This window comes from Pyricularia oryzae, chromosome 3 (genome assembly GCF_000002495.2).
Source record: "Pyricularia oryzae 70-15 chromosome 3, whole genome shotgun sequence".
Classification (NCBI taxonomy): domain Eukaryota; kingdom Fungi; phylum Ascomycota; class Sordariomycetes; order Magnaporthales; family Pyriculariaceae; genus Pyricularia; species Pyricularia oryzae.
Window position 1 is genome coordinate 2766071 of NC_017849.1, and position 25056 is coordinate 2791126.

Sequence of the window (25056 nt, forward strand, 5' to 3'; positions counted from 1 at the left end):
TTTCACCTGCCTGCCATTTACCCCCCTCCCCGGGCCTTGCTTGTCTTGTCCCCCCTTGCAGTCAAACAGTCAAACAGTCTAAGAAGACAGGCAAAAGGAAGGCGAGATAATACCAACCCCACCATTTCCGTTCCCAATGCGCTGACAGCCGAAAGTCTGACAGATTCAAACCCTACATGTCAGCCTGGCCTTGGCTACCTACGCTTTAACGGAGCTCGTTGATCATGTGCATAGACTTACCTACCTCACTTCGTTGCCTAGAGACGACAGAGACACTCCAGGTCGCTACCTTAGGTACCTAGGTATCTACCTTGCCAATCCACATTGAGCAGGTATCGAAATAGGAATTATATGTAGAGCAGCAAGGCTGAGAATTTCCCGCTCCGTAAGCAAGAGCTGGGTAAGCCCTAACTCAGTTTCTTCCTATTCATCCAGAATGCAACCTTCTGTCCACCCTTCCCAATTCTCCCCAATAACAACACTAGCCAAGATACCAAGCCAGGTATGTACCTTATAAGTCTGCAGAAGGTGTGCAGGCATTTCATGCTCGGGCATGGCTCGAGTGAGCCTGTTTTCTTTATCTGGAATGCGGCATAATATCCCTCTCTCACTTCAATACAGTCTCTGGATTCGGCACACTCCCTCCAGTGAATTTTGCCACTCTTCTTGTTGGCCCGGGATGCTTTCGGATAGGGGCGGCCAGGTATTCAACCAGGGCACACGGAGCCTCGAAATCGAATGCCTTTTGGAAGTGAACCTATTGCTGGTCGACTTTGTGCCTCACCCAGATCCTCTCCTCTTCCTTGCTGATTGATATGTGTATTACATGGTCAATTCACTCCACAATAACCATATCTGATCTTTTTTTTTTCCTCTACCAACCCACCTTGGCCGCAAAGGGGCATTTCAACAATAATACCGGTACATTGGCCCAACCGGATTGTTTTCTCTTTAAACCACGGTTGGGGGCGCTGTCCGACCCTGTCTGACGGTGAAAGACCCCGTTCCTCCTTGCATCTGGAGTTAGCTCCGCCTCTTGGTCCCGTCCCAAAGTCCGATTCGATTTCCTGTTTGTCCCCTTTTTGGACAAAGGAACAACTCGCCATCGATGCGAACACATGAGTAAATTTCTTGCCGCATTCGTGACGTTCAGCCTTCTCGGCATTCTTTGAGTTAAGGTTGCTGATGACCAGAACCTGCTCTCTTAATCTCCAATAGCATTCCACCCCGTTGTCCAGTCGCCCAATTCTCTGTTTGTCTGTTTATGATAATGTCTCGCCTGTAATTTCTTGGTGTGTGGTCAAGTCAACGCAAGGCGCCAGACAAAACCTGTCCCTCCGACTGCAAAGAAACTTCTCGGGTTACCCAACATCTTCTCCGCCTGTTCCTGAAGCAAACACTGCCTCGTCGGCGACGAAGAACCTCGTTGAACAAGGACCACAGAGTCCTCCTGCAAAATCTCGCGCTATGTCCAGGTCAACACAGGCCCTGATGGGTAGAGTCGTCGTTGCTGCGATGGCCCTGTCATCAAGCGCCGTTGCACAAGAAGCAGGCTGGATGGAAAACCAGATCAACTCCACGATGTGCACATGGGAAGCACTGCGAGGTGAGTACTGTTGTCTGGCCCACCAACGAGTACCATCGAACCATTGCTAACTGAGACTTCATCAAAAAGCTATCCAAGTGAAGGACACTCTTTACTTAGATGGAGGCCATCTTGCATGGGCCCCAGGACTTGCGGATGGGTCGTACGGCCCTTATATCGTGGACGGTACGTGGCCGTTCGATCGATATTTACAAGTTACTTTTTCACTTATACAGTAACTAACATGACGATCTAGACAACCCCTTGGGGTACATGTACAGTCTCAATTTCGGCAAATCCTTTAATACGTCGGCCAACATAAGTTCCATTCTGGGGACTATATCCAAGGGCGGCGCCAGTTTTGCGCCGAATTACGTAGACGGTGCGTTGATGGGAAACGACAATGAATTCTACTTCTATGGTGGCATGACACGGCGCAGGGACAGTGTGGCGGCGCCTCGTGCAGACGACATTCTCAGTTACAAGGCATCAGGATCGGGGGTCAGCTTCCGACGTGGATTCGAAATCGCGCGCCTGCCGCAAGACAAAGACATAACCCGCTATGTGGCCTACGGCGGCGCGGCAAGCGCCCCATCGGAAAACAAGGCCTTTTACTTCGGAGGCTTGCGATCCCCATCACATGGCGAGATTTTCCAGCCCCAGAGCCAGAGCACGATCCCAATCACTCCTGTCAACGTCTCGAATACATTGATTACCGTAGACCTCACTCAGGATGCCGACAAACGGTGGAACAACATTACACTGCCTGACGACATCAAAGGTCGTGCCAACCCCGAGCTGGTATGGGTTCCTTACGGCAAACAGGGACTTTTGCTTGCTATCGGAGGTGTGACATTCCCAGAATATGCTTTTAATACCCGTCGATCGGCCAATCAAGCCCAGGCAGTAAGTCCACCCCGTGCTAACTGTAACTTTTCCTCGATGTGAGTCTGCATACTAAATAGTGAGGCTCACAGGATTCCGATGGTCGCGGATTCATGAATACGATTGACGTTTACGACATCGCCAACGATAAATGGTATCAGCAGCCCACCAACGGACAGCCACCGGGAACCATGGCCCGAGGCTGTACTGTGGTGGCCCCCGCACAAGACATGTCTAGCGTCAGCATATACTGGTATGGAGGATACAACGGACTCGACCCGCTGAAGGAGTTTAGTGACGACGTCTATCTCCTCTCGCTCCCTTCATTCCACTGGATGAAGGTATACTCTGGAAAGCCCAGTCACGCTCGCGCAGGCCACAAATGTGTGATGCCTTACCCGGACCAGATGATGGTAATCGGAGGGTTCACCCCATTGACAGGAGCGAGGTCCTCCTGTGTGGAAGGAAGTGTGATCCAGGTCTTCAACCTGACCTCACTGAAGTGGCTGGACTCGTACGATCCCGCAAAGTACAACAAGTACGGCGTCCCTTTGATGATAAACGCCATGATTGGTGGCGATGAGCACGGCGGCGCTACCTTGAAGTCACCCGACCCTACGGGATGGAAGACTGCAGAGCTTGGTAGCGTTTTCGCGGAAACTTATCCAACATCGAAAATCTCCACACACTACCCATATGCCTCTGCCGCCAGTGAGGGCTCACAATCGGGTGGCAGTGGCAGTAGCGGTGGCCCTCCCAGCTTCACGTGGCCCCTTGTTGGTTCTCTCGTTGGCATCGTTGTCATTGCGATCATCGCCCTTGCCATTATATGCTTCAGGCGCCGCCGCCGCCAAGCTCAGGGCGACGGCCTGGTAACTGAGGAGAGAGATGAGAATGGCAACAAGATTATTTCCTGGATGCGTGGCCATCCTAGCGAAGGCAAGGCGCCGACAGTGACCGCAACAGAGGATACCTATTTCACCCCTGACATGGAAACTGGCACCCCTATTACCCCTGGAATCGTTCAGCCGGTGCCTCCTGTCACACCTGTTTTTAAGCCAGCCCCGCCGCCGGCAGAGATGATGGATACGCAGGTAGCTGAGCTGATGGGTATGTATATAATCTGCTAGCTTGCATCCCCTGGCATTTCAAGATCATCATCTAACGGCTAGTCAAACAGACACATCTCCCCGAATCGAGCTGCAAGACACAGGCCTCACGCCCGTAGAGATCATCAACAAACACTCACACCTGCATCAGAACCACGGGGGCTCCATCCACAGCTCTAATCTATACTCTTCAATAAACCAGACTGACCATGCCTCAGGTATCTCGAGAGTTTCGGGACCGAGCGAAAGTGGCTTCCGCAATGGTGACGCTGTTCCAGGTATCCGTCCCGATTCGCCATCTCTTGGCTCAGTAGGCGGATACGGCGGTGTCGGAGCAGGTGTCGGAATGGCTGCTGCTCAAAACTACCAGCCCGATCGCCAACAAAGCCCATCTCCTCGCAACGAGTCGGGTGTCTCAGGAATCAGCGACCGTGACCGTCGACACTTGCGACACTTGTCCGATGAGACGGTGTCTTCGGTCCATAGCGGTACAGCCACCGGCTCTCCTGGGCGCGGCCCTTTGTCGCAATACATGAACGCCGATGGGTCAAGTAATTACACGACCGACATATCCTCGGCCCAAGCCAACAGTATCATCAGCCCGGCGAGCAGTGGGCCCACGGCGCCAGGCGGCAACCATCCTTTGGTAGGCACACCACCTCTGGTGTCGCCACCTACCACCGACGACGAGCCCCAGGATTATTTGAGTGTGCGGCCGCAGCAGCAAACTCGAGTCATCAATGCGCAGCATGGGAGCCCCTTGAGGAGAAGTGTTTTCCGTGAAAGTGAGGATGATTTAGGCGGACGTATGTGAGCTGCCATGGTCACTCTTTTTTATTTAAGTGAGTCAACGTAGAATAAGTTTTTGTGTCATTGGCATCGGGCGTTTTTTATTTGCTTTTCTTTTTTATTCCTCTTTGTCGAATATCAAGAGCCACTCTTGGCCATTTCTTGGAAATACTGCTATATTATGAGCTTTGTTTATGCATTTCTCTCTCTTTCTCCCTCATCAATGTTAGAAAACAACCAACCTTAGACTAAGTCTGGTGAGGTTACTTGATAGTCACTAAATCACAATGTAATCGAGCCCTTCTGGTTTTTGTTCTGATGGCACAAGAGAAGTCCAAATCCAAGTTGCAGTCATTTCCGGCAAGACAATGAATCATGATAGTAATGGTTTTATGAAAGTAGCAGTGAAGAAGGAAAATGTTTGCGCGTGAGTTCCTGTATAACGCGTGTATATATAAACCAGTCCCTGATCAGGACTGGCCAGCTGTTGCGCTTCTAATCTAGAATAGTATAAGGATGTAAGTAGTCGACCAGAGACGCCATGCATTTTGAGTATTCAAAATTCAAGATGAGAGAAAAAAACAAGAAAAAAAAATAGAGCGTGTGCCTCCTTATTTTGTACAGCAGCCAGCGTGAAGAGGCATGTGCAGAAAAAAAAAAGAAAAAAAAGAAAAAAAAAACCTTAAAACTCCTAATAATGCCTCTACCATGCCATCATCTCCTTCATGCCGATTTCTCCTTGCGAACCTGCTCCGCCGTGGCCCTCAACTCCTCCATAACAACCCTGTTGAACTCGTCGGCGTTGTCGATGTATAGATGGTGGCCGGCTTTGGGGATCGACACGACCCTCGCCCTGCCGTTCTCTTTCCTCTTCTCCTCCTCAGTGCCTTGCAGCAGCGCCTGCCTAGACCTGGCCTTGAGCTTCTCCTCCGCCGCATAGCCGCCGCCTATGTCCATCCAGTCCTGCTCGCCGTACATGAAAACGACAGGGATGCCGGTCTCGCGGGTCTGGGAGCCGTCCTCCTTTTTGAAGACCTGCCGACCAACCTCCTGAATCCTGTTAATCATGGGACTGCGGGCAAAGGCGCCAGGTGCGAGCAGGTAGGCCAGGGCGTATTCGCCGCTTCCACGTTGACGGAAGAGCGAGTACGAATAGTCGTGCAGGGCCTGAGATTCAGCCTCGGGAAGGTGGCTGAAGCGCCGGCTCGTCCAACCCGAGACAAGACGTGGACCGAAAGGCCCGGACAACCGCACGAGGCTGAAAGGTGAGACGTTGGCGTCCCAGAGCCAGACGAACCACTTATTGATTGGCCTTTTCGGCGGCTCCTTGTCGTTCGTAGCCTTGGCCTCTGCTTTTGGCCGGGCGTTAAGGAAGTTGTTCTTGTCTTTTACAGGCTCTGTAGCCTTGACGATGTCCTCTTTTTGGTCTTGCGTAAACTCATTTGCAATGGTCGAAGAGCTTGGCTCCGGCATTTCCGCGTTGACGGCATATGGGTCCTCGGGAATACCCACAGGGGAGGCTAGAATGAGTTTGTTGAGACGACCCGGGTATTTTATGGCGTATGATATGGCCAAATATCCGCCCAGAGAATGCCCTAGTAGTGTAAACTTTTCGATTTTTCGAATGCGGCGCCACTCCTCAAGAGCATCGACAAACCAATCCTCAGCCTCCCTGATCTTGGCTTTCTGTTCTTTGGCATACACCTTGAAGGAGGGCCGTGACGAGTTGCCCATGCCAAGCAAGTCTAGAGAGTGTAGCCTCCAGCCAGGGTCGCGGGTAAGGGGCTCAAAGTTTTTGTAGAAGAAACCAAGCCCGGCCCCGTAGCCGTGCAGGACTACTAGCGTGTTGTCAACCTCCTCGCCTTCCCTCTCGACAGTGAACTCGTTTATGGCTCTGTCCTTGCCCGAGAGCTGCACCATGCTGGTGCGCCACGTCCGTCGGCCATAGGGGTCAGACTGGGTGGTAGAATCAGGCTTGGGAATGGCTGCTGCTGCGGCTGCCCCCAGCGAGGCTTTGATGTAAGGGATGTATGAAAGAAGGTTTTGCTGTGCTATTGGCGGTGTTACGCTTGTCCACTGGGAATTTGACGTCAGTGACCATGTAGCCAGAGATAACGAGTATTAGAAAACTCACCCACTGGTAGGCAGCGTCCTTGTATCCAAGTGGAAAGTAAGCCGACATTGTGCGCAGAGCGGGGGGTTCAGGATAACGAGGCTCTGGGGTTGCGCCTTGTGGGGAGGCCGGCGGTTGCTGTCTCGATGTGGAGGTTGTTCTTGCGGGCCTGGTCTTTGCCGACGAGGGGATACTCTCGCCGCTCGACAGGGATATTGTTGCGCTTGTGCTGTTGCTTTTGTTGTTGCCGACACCGACGCTGACACTTGTGCTGGCGTTGTTGTTCTTGTTGTTGTTGCTGTTGCCGCTGGCAGTCGAAGAAGTGTTGGGAAAACGCGGCGCGACAGAAGAGAGCGAGGCAGCTGCTAACACGACGCGAGTGTTGCTGATCATGCCGGGTGCTACGGGCGTCGAGGCACAGCGCCCGGCTGCTTTTCTTATTTGACGAATTCACCGGGGATTCGGAATGTTAATGATAAGAGGCGCTTCGGACTTAGAACTGGCTTCTAGGGTATGGAGATACGGTACACGTAAGGCCGGTATGCGTGTGGCACCCGCCGTCTGTTGGGGGCTGAGCTGCGCGAACAACCATACAGATGGATGGATACTTTTTAGTTAAGCTTTACGGTAATTACCTAGATACGCAGTACTTGCTCAGGCACGACTGCAGACAGGTACCTACGTCTAATGAATCGACTCCCTAGCACAAGATGGCGGCGTCGACCCAGTCTTCCGATTCCAGCCGAATGCCGCTTGTTGTGATTGATCGCTCCATTAAACCCGCTAGATGCCGCTGCATTTACAGGTACAAGGGCCTTTGTCAGCACACACGTGGACTCATGATAGCGGGAGAACCCCTGTCCTTAGTGCGGAACGCTTTGATGACGTTGACTTGTATGGAGTACTGACCTCAAGACTTTTTGGTCAGGAGCCCAGGCTCCTAGCAGAATTGAGGTAGCTGGGGCGGTGGGTCTTTCAGGAGACCCAATTTTGTTCTTCGTTTCAACAAATCCAAATGTCGTTCATCTCACATGGAATTGATCGCCATACGTAGATAACCTCTAGCTCTGGGGCTTAGGTGTACGGAGTACCTCGTAAATCTAACACTGGGTGCTAAATCCCATCATCAAGAGAGCGAGAGAACGAGCTAGGAATGAAGAGAGGGATTTAAGCCCGACAAGCTAAACAAACGCTTGGACGCCAGAGTTTGTTCTTTCTCATTGTGATTGAAAGGACCCCTGCCGCCCGGGCAGGAGGCCATTACCCGATCTCGAGCATCGATGCGGCCTGTTCAATATTACCTGACATACACATGCAGACCGACCCTATAAAGTCGACCCCGAGAATTTCCCACACAGAACCGTTTGTTTCCTCGATAATCACCGTTTCACCCTACTTTTGGCGCACCGGATAACCGGGCCAGGCCACAATGGCGGACACCCTAGACTCCATAGTCAAGGGGGCGCCGCTCCCCGGCCGGGAGTCGGCGGGCAAGAGTGCTTCCGGGACCAGTCCCATCTCGTCGTCGACTACATCCAAGGCCGGCGATCCGCTCTCGCACACCCCAAGCTCACCATCGATGATCTACCTCAACCTTCTGGTCCTCGAAGCCTCTCTCAGGGCCCAATATCTCGAGCTCCGAGCACGACGACGTCACCACAGCTTCTTCTTGACGCTGCTTACATTGTGGACCTGCGGCTTCGGATATGCCCTGTTCTTTGCACCTCGCGAAGATGGTCGTGGTGTAGGTGGCTCGGTATATTGGATGGTTGACATGGCGGAGAGAGTATGTTTTACCGGAGGCTTGATAACGGTATGCCTTGTCTGGGCTACGGGCATTTGGGATCGTGGCGTGCGCTGGCCGCGCCGCTGGTTCGCCATCTCCAACCGCGGACTGCGCGGCTTCAACTGCAAGATTGTGATTCAGAAGCAGCCGTGGTGGGCCGAGACACTCGCCACCACTGGCTGGTTTTTGACATATGGCCTGTTCTCTAACACGGGATCGTCATACCGCTACGTCGACCCGCAGGTATTGCGTGAAGTAGATGCTCAGCTGAATTTGTCGGCCCAGGGACACCCGGCACTACCGGTCGTGAGCGAAGACGAGGAGAGGGGTGCACACGAGGAGGATCTTGCTCCAGGTGGCGATTATCTAAAGCTGCTGCTGTTTGCAAAGCCCTTCTCGCCCACTTTCCGTGAGAATTGGGAACTTTTCCGGACCGAGTATTGGGAACGAGAGAACGAGCGCCGAGCGCTGATACGCGTCAAGGTCAAGGAGCACGACAAGAAGCTGAGGATGCAGCGCGGTGGCTGGTTGTGGTGGCTTCCTCGATACAAGGTCAGGCCTGAACAGCAGCTCGCGGCGGCACAGCAACTACAACAGCACACCGCCGAGAAGCCCCACGGCCATAGCCGCCATGCCTCGACACACCTCAGCGTCGAGCGGGAACACCGTCGCACGCGCAGCAGCAGTGTGAGACGAGGAAGCTTCTCCTCAAACGCAACCTCGAGGAGCGCCACGCCAACCATTGAAGTGGACGAAGCATGCGGGGTGACGCGACGGGCCAGCACGGCATCCAATGCGTCCGACAAGCGCCGTAAGAAGCTGTCGGCCGCTGCGGCAGGCCCGAGATCGCAGAAGCGGACTACGGAATCGAGATCCGTCACTCCGGAAGTGACATCACCCCTTGCAAAGAAAGCGACGAGCGCGAGCGATGCGATGGAGAATGATGGGAACAGCGGTGCCGACGCTGTGTCTGGCGAAGACCAAACGGAGAGACGAACAAGGAAGAAGTCGCTTTCCAGATCCCCGGCTCCTTCAGTATCGTCGATGGAGTGAGTATAGTGATCGCATCGAAATATCAATGGCATAGCAGAAGTATAGAGTAGTGAGATCATGCGCTGATTATTATCAATTTGTGCGACTTTAAAGTTCCCTTGCCATGTGACACTATTGGGACTAACTACACTTAGCTTTAGTTAGGGAAGTATTCAGGAGCCAGAACCTAGGTCGGTACTCTTCGTTGAGCCGTTGACGACTCATTGCAAGGCAGGTGGCCAAACCAGGTATCCAGGTATTATGCGAGGCCTGATTCTCTATCCACATAGAAAATAACATAATCAACGTACCCTTTTTTAATATATATTCGATTAACGAGCTCCATATCCCTACCTACCTAGGTACCTAGACAAGGCTGGCTGCTCACCTCTCCGAGTGGAGCTCAGTAGTCCTGTCTGGCAGCATAGGGTTAGGGTAAACTCGCCCTGTAATTCTCAGGTCGCCTCCCACTAAATAAGGTACTTTGGTGGGTCACCAGTGGCGGACATGGCTTGGAGCCCTTCGATGTTTGTGGCAGGCTGCAGCCCGTGAATCAAGCAGCCTAACCCGTTAGAGAAACGACGGAAGATGCCTAGCTCCCAACGCACCTCAACCTACAGTAGTGGCACCTTGGAAACAACCTCGTATCTGGTTCCGACTGGTTACCTAGATACTCCTATCTAGATCTGATCCTAGACTAGAACTAGTTCTAGATTGAATACTTGACAAGATCTCTTCAGACTGATTGCTCTATATTATTTTGATTCTCACCCAGACTGCTTATTTGGCCACGAAGGACTGACTAACTGGTGCCTCAGAATCCTGACAGCTGAGCTGAGAGTGACCACTGTACCAAACTTGGACAGCACAAGCGTTCAACGATCAATGGACAAAGTCACTCGACAGGCCTCAGGACAGTTGGAGATTTAATGTCAACTTTACTGAATTGGGACCTCCTGTTTCCATCTGCAGTTTCTTCGGAAGTCCGGACAAGACAGACAGCCATATAACCAGATACAGAAACAAAAGCCCAAAATCCTAAATCGCATCGTCAGCTCATAAACGAGGCCGTCATCGATTCTGCGCGCCTGCGCGCGGGCAACAGGCATCGCAGACTTGATTTCTTCTCACTGATCGACTGCCAACGGCCAAGCATCAAAGGAGAAAACAAAAAGAAAAGGAAACAACAAAAATTCGATTAAAAATGGACGATGAAAATCGTAAGAAGCACGGCAATGTCGTCGCAACGGCGCCATTCGAGAGAGGCCCACCCGAGCCTCCTTATATCATGATACCAGCACTTCCCCTTCCAACCCTCAGCATACTCCCATCTTTTGAAGCGATGGATTCTGCCGATCTTTCTGAGGCGGACTTGCGCATAATCACTCAAAACGCACCACAGCTTGCCCGTGATAACACGTCCAACTGGAATTACGATATGCGGCGGAACGCTCAGCCCATTCTTGATTTCCTCCACCTAGGCCCTTGGAACAGCGCAAAGGACAGGGCATACCTGGAGAGAGAGGGCATAACGATGCTGCTGGGCGTCCTGGACACTCGCATGGCCCCGATCCAGGTCGTATCCCTACAGAAAGCGGTTCAAGGGCTGGACATTGCCATAGATCACATCGACGCCACAAACCACCAAGAGCTCATCAGGCTCTTTCCCGAGTTCGTCCGCAAGGTGAACGACCACATGCTCAGTGTCTACCGGAAACAGGCCGTCCAAGTGCCTGCCGTGCCTGGTGAGATGGCCATCGACCCAGCCAGCTTCAGCCGCGGCAAGGTATTGGTATTTTGCGACAGTGGCAACGAACGCTCGGCCCTGATGGTAGCTGGATACATCATGAACCTCTTTGGCGTGGACGTGGTCAGCGCCGTTCAGTTCGTCAACTGCCAGCGCTTCTGTACCAACTTTGATGAGGAGTGTAAGCAGTGGCTGCGGGCGTATCAGGACATCCTCGAGGCCAGGAGATCAGTCGCCACATCGAAATCTACCGGAACAAGGCCGTCAGGTCTCGCCTCAAACAAGCGATCCATCGATCAAGCATATCATGAGGAAAACGATACAGGTCGGGAGCATGACCTGGGGCGCTGGATGAACCGGGAGGCGTTTGTTCCTTTCATCGACGGCAGGGAAAAGGATATCGAAATGGCGTCATAATTCTCGATCTGTGGATTTCCGATGCTGACGATGCAACTACGGCACAGCTATTGGCTGCTTTGATTCTTTTTTTTCATCTTTTCATCGCGTCTGTACATCTATCCAGGCTTGATTCGCTGTGGATTTAGAGCTTTTGTGCATGGCATTGCGTAATAACTACACCAACTCGTTTATTGGGCTAAACAAACGAAGCCCCCTGAAGATGGACAGCACGGCTGGGGACGGTCTTCGCGGTGATTTTAAATAAACTTTGTAAGGTGCCTGTGTGATTTACCATAGTACGAATGAATGTGCTACAGAAACTGGACGTGGGTGTAGTACGTTGGTTGGCAAGCAACGTGTCTCTGTATCATCATGTTTGTATGCCAACTGGAGAGTGTTAAGGAGACGTTGTTTATCACCATAATGCATTCCATGATTATGGCCTGACATGTAGTTCTGGTAATATAGTAGAATAGCCACCAAACCTACCTACCTAGGCACCTGGGTAGGTATATGCAAAAGGAAAACATACGAACGAGCATATACGTGAATACCTCACTTTGGATTCCACCAACCTAAAGCTTAGAAATAGCAGAATTCTCGTGTTCTATCTATGGATTCTTTCCCGAGTTCATTGTAGGTAAACGTCAAAGAAGCCTTTGATACAAGATCAGATACTGACCGTTTGTCGACAACTCGTTTGAATGCATCTGACCGATAGACTGACTGCCAGTGCCACTTTGCCACCCACACAGCCTTCCTGACACACCTAGCTCGAGAGTTGCATGCCCTAAGAGGTACCCAACCCGGCCTGGCAGAGGAACCCAAGTGTCTATATCGTTCCTTCCGCTTCCAGACGAGTTGTTGAACAACGAGACGCAAAAGCCCCCACAAATGCTTTCTCCCCGCCTTGCCAGCTGCAACTTGTAACGTTATTCCATTCTGGTTTTCCTTTTCTATTTTCCATGTACCCTTTTTTTTGCTCACCCACTTCGAACTCACTCTCGTCTTCACCTCTCGACGTGGCCCGTCTTTCTCTCCCTCTTTCTCTATTGCCATTCAGCTTGATACATCAGCAACAGCCAGCCCTGTTGTAACAAAGCACTCAAAAAAGGTAAGCAGATACTGTTTCTTTCTGTCCCCATATCCTCTGCAATCTTCAAACTTCCTGAACATCTAGTCTTCGATCCTATTTCAGCCGCCATCAGTCCCCACCTCCCATTATCATACACCTTTCTTTCACCTAATCCTTCATCTCAACCCACGCTCACTTTCTTCATTTTTCTTACTGCTCTCAACTACAACAAGAGACCTCGCTTTGGTACTTGTCCATTTTTGAACTGCTACCGCACGCCATTGACCTAGCAACCGTCATAAACTAGACGGCGAAACAAACAATCACTGACCTAGCCCTCACTTTCTCTCGAAGCACTACCTGACTTTGCCCGTCTTCAGCTGAAAAAGCAGAATGGCATCCTGGGGTACCGACAGCTGGGGTGGTTGTCAGTCTACCACTGCCCATGGCGGTGCAAATGATTGGAACTCTAGTGGTCAGCAGACTACTGGTGCCGGCGACTGGAACGCCGGTGCTCAACAGGATACTGGCGGAGGCGAGTGGAACTCTGGTGGTGAGCAAGCTACCGGCACCAACCAGTGGAACTCTGGAGAGGATGGAAACAACAACAAAAACGACTTTGGCGGCGGCCAATTTAGCGGAGACGAAGCAGATGCCGGCGGACGGGGTACCCAGGAGCCCGGAGCCTTCGATGGAACTTGCAACCTCTGCGGCAAGGATGGCCATCGGAAGCGTGACTGTCCAGAAAAGCCTCCGCAGCTTTGCGCAAACTGCCAGGAAGAGTAAGTACTTTCAGCATAAAATTATGTTTCGAGCTTTTGTGTTTCCTGATACTGAAAGCTGCTAGGGGCCACTCTGTCAATGAATGCGAGAACCCGCGGAAGATCGACCGATCCGATGTCCAGGACCTCGAGCCAGCCGCTGCTATGGCCAAAATCAAGGAGGCTGTTGCAGATGATGACATGTTCGACGCCAAAGAAGCCATCAGGGCCTACGTCAAGGCCCTTCCAAACACAGACTTCGTTGCCCTCGAGAACGCCCTTCGAAAGCATGATGTCGGCGTCTTTCTGATTGCAATGGAGCTTGAGATGGACGAGACCATGACCAACATGGACCTCCAGGGCAACCTGGGAAAGAAGTACTCTGTAACTTACCGCTTTAGTGGTCGTTGCCCTCGCCCGCGCGACCGTCAGGCTTGGCCCAAAGATGCTGGCGAGAACCTTGAGCGTCTCAAGGAGGCCGGCGACATGGTAAAGACCCTGGTGCCTCGTTGCAGAAACTGTGACGCCCTTGGTCATGATAGAAGGCAGTGCCCTGAGGATCCCATCGAGAAGCAGCAGCAAGCAATTACTTGCTTCAACTGCGGCGAGACTGGCCACAGGGTCAGGGACTGCACTACTCCCCGCGTTGACAAGTTTGCCTGTAAGAACTGTAACAAGTCGGGACATACCGCCAAGGAGTGCCCTGAGCCTCGACCAGTCCCTGAGGACCTCGAGTGTACCAAGTGCGGTGAGATCGGCAAACACTGGCGCAAGGACTGCCCCCAAGGCGCTCAGAGCAGGGCCTGCCACAACTGCGGCGCTGAGGAGTAAGTGTTCTTTCCCCCTCAACCCTCCTCATGCCATTGAGTAAATTCAATACTAATCACCCTTGAAAACCAGCCATATGTCGCGCGACTGCACTGAGCCTCGTCGGATGAAGTGTCGCAACTGTGATGAGGTATGTCACTCGAATAAAACATGATAACGAAGTGACGTTAACATCAAGCGAACATGTAATAGTTCGATCACGTGGCCAAGGACTGCCCCAAGCCTCGTGACATGAGCCGCGTTAAGTGCATGAACTGCTCAGAGATGGGCCATTTCAAATCTAAGTGCCCCAAGCCTGTGGTTGAGGATGACGCTGGTGACGCTGGCAATGGTGGTTTCGACAACGGCGGCTTGGACAACAGCGCCGGCTTTGACAATGGAGGAGATGGTGGTAGTTGGAACGCCCCCACAGCTGCTGACAATGGCTGGCAGACTAGCGGCGGTGGTGCTGGCGGCAGTGCCTGGTAAAAGATGTGATCGTTCACGTTCATACACAGCCAGGCCGAGTCACGCATGGTCAATTCAATCTGGCCTGGTTGATGCCACATACCCTTCTTCTTTCTGTTTAGGGGGGTGGGTACATATTTCTTGGAGTTTGGGGTTAGGGTTTGTGATAAGGACCATAAGGGCGCCCCGTCGACTGCTGCCCATGGGGTATAAAACAGGGGTGCCTGCCCCTCCATCATAAAACATCATCTAGGTCTAGTTCGAGAACTATTTTTTGTTCTAGATTACTTGACCTTTCTTCCTCTTTGAAGCCAGATATTCTCGTCGCAATATACTGGAACTAGACTAGAACTTAGTTCTAACTGAAGAAATCATGACGACAAAGTATTCGGAAATTTTCTGGTGGTTGCTGGACCCTTGGCAGTTCATGTTCATCTCCTTGAGCTACCTGCCTTCAACTGCTGTCCGTCTCGTTCGTACAAGGGGACTTTTCTCCCTCGCCACGCTGCAAAGCGAATGGTTCTCTGATTTCTGGGCTTGGGCAGGGCCCGGTGTGAGGGATTCGGCCCGTCCAAAGGTTATACCACTCCTGCAAGGCCGGGTGCACGCCGGCAGAGCAGTCGACCATGAGGCACACCCTCCCGCTTCCGGGATCGTGCTGGAGGTCGGCCCCGGCAGCGGCATGTGGGCTGGCTTGTTAGCCTCGACCGCGGCGACGCGCATCATAGGCGTCGAGCCTAACACAGCCGTGCACCCGGCCCTTAAGGCTGCCGTGAAGAAGCACGACCTTGAAAGCCGTTATGAGGTGGTGCCACAGGGGATCGAGGCCCTGGCCGACTCGGGAGTCGTGGCCGAGGGTGAAGTGGACTGCATAGTCAGCATTCTGTGCCTCTGCAGCATCCCGGATCCAGAACACAACATGCGGCAACTCTACCGCTTTCGTGAGCTCGCCCTATATTTTCCTGAAAACTCTGGGAGTGACCTTGTTGCACAAAGCACTAGAGAGCCGCCGTGACAGTCGAGCAGGGGAGAAATAACTAATTATGTGTGCATCTCGCTATAGTCAAGCCCGGTGGGAGGTGGTATTTGTACGAGCACGTTCGATGCGAGCACAACCGCTTTATGGTTTTGTATCAAGGTGAATCCTACCATGGTCCCTCTTATTTATTTGTCTGTGCCAAAAAAAAAACAAAAAAAAAAAAAAAAAAAAAAAAAACGAAAGCTGACCCCTCACGAACTTGCAGCTTTAGTAAACATATTTTGGCCCCGTGTCATTGGAGGTTGCCAGCTTCGGAGGAGGACGGGCGAGCTGATTCGTGCCGCTGGGGACTGGTCGGACGTCGACCTCAAATCGCTTCACCAGGAGCCTTGGTATAACACCGTGCCTCACATACTGGGAATCGCAACCAAATGAGCAACTAACATAGTCTGGAAATGGGAGAAATAAGATAGAAGAGCAAAGTCGAATCTGGCGTGGGGGCATATATAAGTAGACCGTGGTATTTCGAATTGAGGGCATGTATCCTAGCAAAGAAATGCACACAATCACAAACATGTACATAGGAACTCGAAGAGAAATAGTCGAGAAATGGCTCAGACTGTTCCTAACCATACCTTTGTTGCTTGGGGAAACTGATGGCCTATCGGGAAATAAAAGGCATTGTAGAAGTGAATATATTGGGATATGTTGTCAACTCCAGTTGACGCATCATGTTAATAACTAGACGAGTGGTATCTTGTAAAGCTGATAAATAAGAACCGGCGCCCGGCACGCTTATAAGGAAAACAGGATTAAATCATGTGCAATAAACAGAACGCATCGAGAGAGCCGAGACTACTCGGAAGAGTAGTTCCCGTAAACGCGCAGCTAGCGCCGCCCCAGGTGTGAGAAAAAAAAAAAAAAAAAAAAAAAAAAACAACGTCCTGCTAACGAAACACAACAAGCGCAAATAGATCAGAGTAAAATGAGACCCCTGCCACTATGCACACGCAATCCTCTTCACAACCATAATGCCTTTGAAAGCTCCTTCATTTCTTTGCCAGTCTCAGTCACTGTCCATATCGAAGTCTTCGCCAGCATCATCACCGTCGTCACCACCCATGGTGTCGTCCTCATCCTCATCTTCGCTGTCGATATAGATGGGCTTCTTGGCCTTCGGTGCAGCCGCGGCAGCGCGTGCGGGCCGTCCACGGGCCTTGGGGGCAACTGGAGCGGGTGATGGTGGTGTGTCTTCCATATCGACGTCGTCATCATCATCGTCGTCTTCTGCCGCCTTCTTGGCCTTCAGCTTCGCCGCATAGGCCTTTGCGGCCGGCGAAAGGGCAACCGGCTTCGCCTTTGCAGCAGCCTTCGTCTTCGTCTTTGGGGCAGCCGCAGGCTCGTCGCCCTTGGATTTGTTCTTGGCACCAGCGGGTCGGCCACGGGTCTTCTTTGCTGCGGTAGAAACGACGCTGAGGGGCGCCTTGGGAGCTACCGCCGGCTTTGAAGCTGCGTTGATCTTGCTCACAGCAGGGAGATCATCGTCCGAAGAAAGAAACTCATCAACATCGTCCTTGACAGACTTGACGGGGCTTGATTGAGCAAGACCCTCGTAGTTGGTCTCGTCCGGACTGTCGAAGTCAAATTTCTTGGGCTCAAACGTCTTGGACTGCTTTGACTTGAGCTTGGTGAACGCAGAGGTCGAGGCCGCATTCTCGCCGTTGTTCATAGCAAACAGACTCAGCCTATTTGGGCCCGTGTCATCTGCCGACTTGTTGATGCCCTTGACCATGGCACCAACATCGTCAAGCATCTTGTCGTCAAAGTCTGACTCGGACTCATCATCATCAACGATCCATTGCTTCTTTTTGGTAGCCGCAGCACGCTTTGAGCGTGCGGTAATGGGTGCCAGGGACTCATCGCCAACCTCCTCGACGGGTGACGGTTCCTTCTTGATCGTGGTCTTGGGCTTACTCAAAGCAGCAAAATCGTCATCCGAGAAATCGTCGACGCCATCGAGCTGTGATTTGGGGGCAGCCTTGACAGGAGGCTTGGACTCTGCCTTGAGAGCGGCATCCCACCGCTCGTGGGTCTTGGTTTCGGGAACCTTCTTGGCTTCAGCCTTTGGTTTGGCCTTTGCGGGAGCCTTGGCTTTTGTCGGTGCGTAGTCGTCATCCGCTTTAGCCTTGCGTCCGCCCGACTTGCCAGCACCGATCTTTCTAGAAACGCGACGGCCCATCCGGCGGATGTTTGTCTGGATTTCGGCATCCAACTTGAGCTCTGTCAGGATATTTTGCGGTTAGTACCTGTTTCCTGCGGTTTGGCTGTGACCCTAGTGACATTTACTGGACTGGGGAGCTGTAAAAGAATTTGGGATGCAGCCTTGGACAGCGCAAGACACTTACGGTTCTCCCACTCCATGACGAAGTCATCCAAGTCTTTGCACCAGAGATCCTTCTCGCTCTTGCTGTTGAGCTCATCGAATTCGGCCTTCTTGGCCTCGAGCTGCTTCTTCAGGCGCTCAAGGCGCTCATGTGTAAGTGACCAGATCGCCATCTGCTGCTTGTTAGTCTCTTGTCTCTGCCAGCTTGTCGTATGAAAGTCGATTTAGAACTCACAGATAGAAGGTAGTCGTAGTCGCCTGCAGTGCCCTCTGCGACTTCGTCCTCCTCTTCATCCTCGAACTCCTCCTCCTCATCTTGAGCCTTCTTCCCAGTCTCGCCCTTGGGAAACGGTTCATACTTGCGCTGGCGTAGCTCTTGCACTAGAACGCTCTTCTTTTTCTTCGAAACGACGAGTTTGCCGTCGATGATCTCAGATATGAAGCGGTATTGATTTGTGAGCTTCCGGTAGTCGGCGTCGAATACCCTAAGCCAGTGCGCCTGTTGCAAGGCAGGTCAGATTTATGGGATCAAAACAACACGCAGAAAACAGGTCCTCAAATGACAAATGTGACTTACCTTGCGTGCAGCGTACACGTTCAGTCTGTAGTGGTAGAACTCCTCTAGGATGTCTTCAACTTTGTCGTATTTCCGGATCTGTCCGTTCGTATCAAAGGCAACCAAATTGGTGATAGCGACGTTTTTCTGCAGCTTGAAACGTTCCAGAAGCAGGTTTGGAGAGTCACGGAATTCTTTCATGTGCTTCTCATCCAGCTGGATAATGAAGTGCACATTCTTATGGTCGTTGAACTCCTTGTAGTCCTTGATCCAGGATGGCGTCTTCTCGGCGCGTATAATTTCTTCAAGCCTGGCCTTGAAGTCGTCTGTCCACATCCGAATGGGCAGTTCGGTGATGACCACCTCATTGGGGTTCTTGTCGTCCAGATTGGCGATGCCGTTAAACTTGAAGCGGATCCTGGAGGCATCTTCTGGCTCCGGGGTACCTTTCCATCCGCGCCACCAGGGCGTCATGGGCTCAAATTCTTGCTCTTCGGGAACGTCAAGACGTCCCATGCGTCGCTTGATGTTCCTGACGATCTCCTCGGGATGATAGTTGGGAATCGACGTGCTCCAGCCAGTACCGATACCGTCGGCGCCGTTGACCAGAACCATGGGAATAACAGGCGCGTAAACCTTGGGTTCGATGGCCTTTCCATCATCGACCTGGTGCTGCAGAACGGGCTCATCAAGGGGGTTAAACACACGGCGCGCAAAAGGGGAGAGGCGAGTGTGAATATAACGAGCGCTGGCCGCATCGCTACCACCTTGAAGTCGAGAACCAAAGTTGCCAGAAGGTTCCAGACAGTTGACGTTATTGGAGCCTACATAGTTTTGCGCTAGACCTATGATTGTCTGCTGCAGAGAGGCCTCACCGTGGTGGTAAGCGGCCTTCTCTGAGACGTATCCAGCCAGTTCGACGACCTTCTTATCCTTGACCAGGTTTTGTTTAAAGCAGGCGAAGATGACCTTCCGCTGTCCAGGTTTTAGTCCATCAATCATGGACGGGATTGAACGCATGTTGTCAGCCATGCTGAAGAGAATGAGCTCCTTGTTGACGAAGTCCGAGTAGGTGATTTGCTTGGTTGAATGATCCAAGAAAGTACCTGGGATAAAGTTGCCCAGCCACTCTTTACGCGCATCGGCCTTCTTCTTTGAGAACGCCAGCTCGAACAGCTCAATCTCATCAGGTTTCATAGTATGAAACTGCTTCAAATGCAGGTCGAGATCGGTAAAGTAGACTTGTGCGTCCTCGTTCGATGACGAACCCAACCCCTTCAAGTACTTGTAGTCCCACCGACGGATTTCATGCTTATGGGCCTCCTTCCACTCCTCGTATTGAGGCATATTGAAGAAGGTCTTCAGCTTGGTAGGCTTCTTGGGGTTTGATCCCTGCCATACCTTGACAACCGGAGTGATGAACTCCTGGAAGAAGTCGGGGATCTGCAGCAGAGAAGGGAACTGCACTTGGAGGAAGTTTATGAGAAGACCCTTGATATGACTTCCGTCGTGATCCTGATCAGCCATGATCATCAGATGACCATATCGAAGACCCTTGGTGTCTGTATACACCTGTTTGTGTTTGAGACCCAGGAACTGTTTGATATTTTGGATCTCCTTGTTCTTCAGGATCTGATCTATGGATGCATCTCGCACATTCAGCATCTTACCCCTGAGGGGGAACACGCCGATGCGGTCTGGATCCAGGATGGCACGGCCAGCAACCGCCAGACCACGGGCAGAGTCACCCTCAGTCAACACTAGCGTGCACTCATGACCGTGCTTCGTGCCTGCTAAGTTGGCATCAACAAGCTTCTCGTTGCTGATACGTGAGCGCTTGTTGCCGTCACTCTTGGAGAGCATTTTGTCTGCTTTCTTCTCAGCAAAGTGAATAATGTTCTCGATAGCCTCTGTTTGCCGAACCTTTTTGAGAAAAGGCTCGGTCAGGGGGCATTTGCTGCCGAACTGAGACGCTTTGGTCGTCAACTGCTCTTTTGTTTGTGAGGTGAAGGCAGGGTTCTCGATAAGACAGGTGACGAAGATAAAGATGTAATTTTTGATGTTGTGCTGTTTCAAAGAGTGACCTTTCTTTTTCTTGTTTAGATCTGCCAAGAGTGCTGCTGTGATCTGATCGGCAATGTAGTTTACGTGTGTGCCTCCCTGGGTGGTGGCAATGGAGTTTACAAAGGAGACTTGCTGGAATTGGCCGTCCGAGACGGTGAAGCCGACCTTCCAACGCTTGTGGGCTTTGGGATCCTCAAAGATGACCTCGGCCACTTTGCTGTCTTCGCCTTCGGGGACGTCGTCGCGCTCCTGCGCAATGGATTTCGCATACATCTCGCAGTACTTCTTGAAGTTGACTTTGAGCTGCTCGCCATTCAGATGGACCTTGACGTTACTATCCAACGTGCCGGCCATGTCGTACACACGACGGTACAGAAGACCCTCCAGATCATCATCGATGCCGTCAGGCATGCCGAACCGCGCATAGTCGGGCGTAAAGGTAACACGAACAAAATCCTGGGTCTTGTTCGACGTGATTTTGGCCTTACCACAATTGCTCATGTTGTTTGTCCACGTCTGTTTGTAACGTTTCCCATTTGACGAGTCTTGCGCCTCGAGGATGAACTCGGTACTGAAAATGTTGGTGAGCTTTGCGCCATATCCGTTACGACCTCCCACGGTCTTGAGCTCCTTGTCGTCGTAGTTGGAACCCGTCAGGAGGTGACCGAAGATGAGCTCCGGGATGTAAACCTTTTCCTTTTCGTGCATCTCTACCGGTATGCCCTTGCCATTGTTCTCGACCGAAATCTGACCCGATTCGCGGTCGACAGTGACCTTGAGGTATGTCATTGTCTTGTCACGCTGACTGTTGTCTGCCGCATTGACCAATATCTCGTCAAAGATCTTGTAGAGACCGGGAACGAAGGCAACAATTCTGTTTTCCACCAGGCCAGTCTGCTTGTTGAACGTCCACATCTTTGTTTCTGTGCGCTCAACGGAGCCAATGTAGGTGTCGGGACGCTTGATAATGTGCTCAAGCTGTGTAAGCTTCTGATAGGTTTCCGTCGCGGTCTTTTTTGTTTGGGGCTTGGTGTCCGCTACATCGTCGAGATTGAGGCTATCATTCTCGATCTCCGTGAGGATCTTGTTCGCCGACTTTTTGGGCGCTGGTGCCTTCTTCTGCTTCTCAGAGCTAGGAGGGGTATCAGAAAATGTGCCCCCGTCCATCCCTTCATCTTCGTTATCAGACTCGGGCTTTGGGCGCTTCTTGGTAGCCGTCAGCTTGGTTTGTGTAAGTTTTTTTGGTGCGGCTTTCGGCTTTGCTGCTGCTGCCTTTTTCGCAGCAGGTTTTGCGGCAGGCTTCGCCTTGGGCTTCTGTACGGACGAAACGAGGCTTGGTCAGCAATGGAAAAGTATCGCCAATTTTTCACTGTAAAACTGGGCGACTCACAGGCTCAGGTGAGTATCCCTCAGATTCATTGTCGAGGAAGTCGTTCATCGAATCGTCCATGTCGGAAAGATCCATGTTGGGCTAAGTGATGGGAGACTAGGCAATGCCTAGCTCTAATATGATGGCGATCAGTCAGGCAACGGAGCCGCGAAGTTGAGTGGTGATCGTAGTAAGATGTCTGTCGCGAACGAATTGTGAGCGACTCTGGTCGAGTTAAGTCGAGTTGTCGCGGCGACGGTGCACTTTTTTTTATGCACCAAAAAAAAAAAAAAAAAGTTGATCCAGAATTGAGAAGGCTAACAAGTTCGCCAGTTATTGAAATGAGGGGCCAGGCCCAGGACAATCGCAGCACCCTGTTATCAAAAGAGTGAATAACTGGTACGGCGGGGGACGATTCCAGTCCAAAGTCGATTGCTGGCGGGATAAGCTACAAATGAAATCACTCATAAAAGATTTGTTTGTTTTGTTTCCCTATCGGGATCGCTTGTGAATGTAAACAAAACCCTGTCGTTATTCTCTGATCCACCAAGCCTCACGACGCGTCTTTTGGAAACACGCGATGTGGCTTTCACGTGATCTGGTGGTAGATTCACTTTGGACTGTCCCATCAGCTCTTGGGTCGCCACCTATTATTCTTGTTCGGCTTTGTTCCGTCTGTTGTTAACGATAAACGGATTCCCTTAAGAGAAAAAGGCCCCACAGGGAAACGAGACCACTTCAATCTTTATCTTGATGTTGAGATGATTCACTTCAAGATCGACCTACTGATTTTGTGGAACTGTCAACGCATTCACTCGCGTAAGGTACCTGTACCTATTCAGCTCCCATGCAAAGTCCTTGCAATTTGGGTTTGGCTTCCCGGACCATAATTGAGCACAGTATAGACACTGTATGTTTTGGTCTTCGCAGGTACGTATATAATCTTACCTACCCGATATACCTTTGGGAGATGAGGCGGGTGCGATTGTATGCAAATGTAGTGGTCACCAACAGGGAAAGTACGGTGGTAGCAGCGTGGAATTTTCTTGGGTTGGTGGCTTCGGTTACCTTTTTTTTCCTTCTCTATTTTACCCCTTGATAAACCTGGATACAAAGCACAGTATCTGTTTGACTTGAAACTTACCTGTAAAATCAAGAAATTAACGACGACAGATACAACAGTATCAAGTCATAGCAACCAAAATGGCAGGCGGGGAATCTGTAAGTTTTGACCAAGACCGATCGATGGTGCCATCGATGTGTGTTTTTGACGCAGTTTTAATGCGACCCTTTTCGGCCATCATGTCTGACAGGAAACAAGAAGAAAAACGAAAGAAGAACAGAACGATAAAATCACACGGCCACATGGAGGCACGCCAAGTACCAGGAAAACAGCATGGAAAACACCTTATTCGATTGGAAGAGACGGGGAACTGTCCACGCGCGCGGATTTCTGAAACCGATGCCACGCGGATACAACATGTGCTCCGTCTCCAGACCTCCCATCTTGACCCTGCAACGTGAAAACACTTGTCTTCGGGTCGGTCTTGGTGTTATGGACTCACAGCACGCTTGGTGCGTGGTAGTGGGGCGGGAGTAACGAGAGACACATGGGAGGTGGGTACCAAGGACGGATGCTTCTTGCTACTCAAGAAATTTGTGCTGCCGAATTCCCTTGCCTCTGTTTGACTCTTTTGTCATGGTACTCGTACTCCCTCCCACATGCGTGCTCAGTGTTAATAAGGGGAGTCCGATTCAGGCATGCTGCAAAAGGAGGCTATCAAGGGGCGTTGTGGTAGGCAACAGCAGTCGAAAATTGCCAGCACATTCAACAAAACAAAGTAAGCCGCTCAGGTATCGGTCCACCAGCTTCATCTGGCAGCAAACAGTTGCGAGTACCTTCAGTAGTGCCTGGGCTACAATCAGGCAGCCGTGCAATCACGCAATCAACTTACAGACATACTGGCTGCTAGCATGAGGTTAACAGCCAAACCTGGGTGCTAAAGCAAATCCCCCTACTATCCCTGCCTGCAACCACTTACCCCTATGAATCCCTGGGGGGGGGGGGGGGCCAAGTCACCAGCCTCAGTCGATGTCGAGCGCTGGGATGCATGTCCATCAAAGCACGTGATTGTGCACACTATATCGGATGCTCATGGGAGCTGCCAGGCTTGAGGGCCAGAGGGTTTGCATTTGTTGGTCTCCTCTCTCATCCCTCATTGCATCATGTATTTGTTGCCCTGACACAAGGCGGGCCGCTTCTTCTGGCGTAGACTGACCAGGTTATTGAGCACAGTGGAGGTGGGGTTCGCGGTATCATAATTGCCATGCATGCATGCATGGCAATGGTGTAACAGTCCTCCCGATGGTGTGTGCTTTGTGGATGCAAGCATCGTGGGCTTTTGGCCTTCCACAAGGTAGGTGAGGAAATTTTCCGAAGCGTGTTAGCTCGTCTGCTCCCCTTGCCTCCCTTTTTCCGCTTTCGATGCGTGTGCATCACCGATGTTGTCCAGTCAGACCTGGCACGCGGTGTAACAAACCTCTCTGGTGTTTCACGGCGGGCGGGTGAGGATCATGAGAAAGGCAGCAAGGCATCAAGGCATCAAAATGCCCTCAGTCGCGCACCTTACTTCTCTCTGACTACCTATACACGTCGTGCAACAACCAGAATAACCAACCCGGCTGCTAAGCCCCGAATTGCGATCTTGCGTTGTGCATGCCTTCGGGCACGGATCTCAACATCATGTCGGTGAGACCACGGCCAGGAGGGGAGCAGCAGTGGTGCTCAAGTGCTCGAGGACTCCGTGGGACTCATTCTCACATCCGATGCGCTGCCAGTCACGCCGTGAGCCGTTTCCCTATACAAGCAAGCGGCGGGAAGTCGTGCGGGCGTGTTCACAGCAGGCCCCTTTGGACATGAACTAGTGTGCAGCTTCCAAGGTGAGACAGCAAGCTGCACGCCCATCTAAACTAGACCGCGGTCGCCCAAGGTTGCTGCGCGAAGGCAACCATGCCACGCGCTCGGCACTTGCAATGCCATGCTTGAACAACACAAAAGTGGATAATTAGAAGGAGACATCCTCTTCTGCGAGGAAGACAGGTGCAAGAGGGGCAGAATTGACCCTCGAGTCTGTTTCTCACAGCAACCG

General features: G+C 51.7%; 6 protein-coding genes across 7 annotated transcripts; 4 read left to right on the top strand and 2 right to left on the bottom strand.

Annotated features, from left to right (window-relative positions):
• Positions 1-336: 336 nt before the first annotated feature.
• On the top strand, positions 337-4703 carry MGG_06156. Of its 2 annotated transcripts, XM_003711988.1 has the most exons (6): positions 337-502; positions 900-1606; positions 1676-1771; positions 1842-2491; positions 2563-3580; positions 3651-4703. In XM_003711988.1, exons 2-6 carry the CDS (start codon positions 1468-1470, stop codon positions 4391-4393), a joined length of 2646 nt encoding a protein of 881 aa, XP_003712036.1. In that variant the 5' UTR covers positions 337-502; positions 900-1467; the 3' UTR covers positions 4394-4703. The 2 variants fall into 2 exon arrangements, with proteins under 2 accessions (XP_003712036.1, XP_003712037.1); XM_003711989.1 differs by having other exon boundaries at positions 498-1606.
• Positions 4704-4735: 32 nt separating this feature from the next.
• MGG_06157 (alpha/beta hydrolase) lies at positions 4736-7252 on the bottom strand. Its single transcript, XM_003711990.1, has 2 exons — positions 6503-7252; positions 4736-6444 (listed from the first exon to the last, which is right to left on the bottom strand). The coding sequence occupies exons 1-2, from the start codon at positions 6872-6874 to the stop codon at positions 5092-5094; spliced, it is 1725 nt and encodes a 574-aa protein (XP_003712038.1). The 5' UTR covers positions 6875-7252; the 3' UTR covers positions 4736-5091.
• Positions 7253-7500: 248 nt separating this feature from the next.
• MGG_06158 (uncharacterized protein) lies at positions 7501-9675 on the top strand. The gene has a single exon (XM_003711991.1). The coding sequence runs from the start codon at positions 7911-7913 to the stop codon at positions 9318-9320; it is 1410 nt and encodes a 469-aa protein (XP_003712039.1). The 5' UTR covers positions 7501-7910; the 3' UTR covers positions 9321-9675.
• A 246-nt stretch (positions 9676-9921) lies between these two features.
• MGG_06159 (uncharacterized protein) lies at positions 9922-12016 on the top strand. Its single transcript, XM_003711992.1, has one exon. The coding sequence runs from the start codon at positions 10504-10506 to the stop codon at positions 11461-11463; it is 960 nt and encodes a 319-aa protein (XP_003712040.1). The 5' UTR covers positions 9922-10503; the 3' UTR covers positions 11464-12016.
• A 2826-nt stretch (positions 12017-14842) lies between these two features.
• MGG_06161 (uncharacterized protein) lies at positions 14843-16169 on the top strand. The gene is made up of 3 exons (XM_003711993.1): positions 14843-15497; positions 15620-15694; positions 15801-16169. The coding sequence occupies exons 1-3, from the start codon at positions 14930-14932 to the stop codon at positions 15968-15970; spliced, it is 813 nt and encodes a 270-aa protein (XP_003712041.1). The 5' UTR covers positions 14843-14929; the 3' UTR covers positions 15971-16169.
• Positions 16170-16212: 43 nt separating this feature from the next.
• Positions 16213-22405, bottom strand: MGG_06162 (DNA topoisomerase 2). Its single transcript, XM_003711994.1, has 5 exons — positions 21929-22405; positions 18496-21852; positions 18154-18417; positions 17941-18091; positions 16213-17815 (listed from the first exon to the last, which is right to left on the bottom strand). The coding sequence occupies exons 1-5, from the start codon at positions 22001-22003 to the stop codon at positions 16602-16604; spliced, it is 5061 nt and encodes a 1686-aa protein (XP_003712042.1). The 5' UTR covers positions 22004-22405; the 3' UTR covers positions 16213-16601.
• Between the last annotated feature and the right edge of the window lie 2651 nt (positions 22406-25056).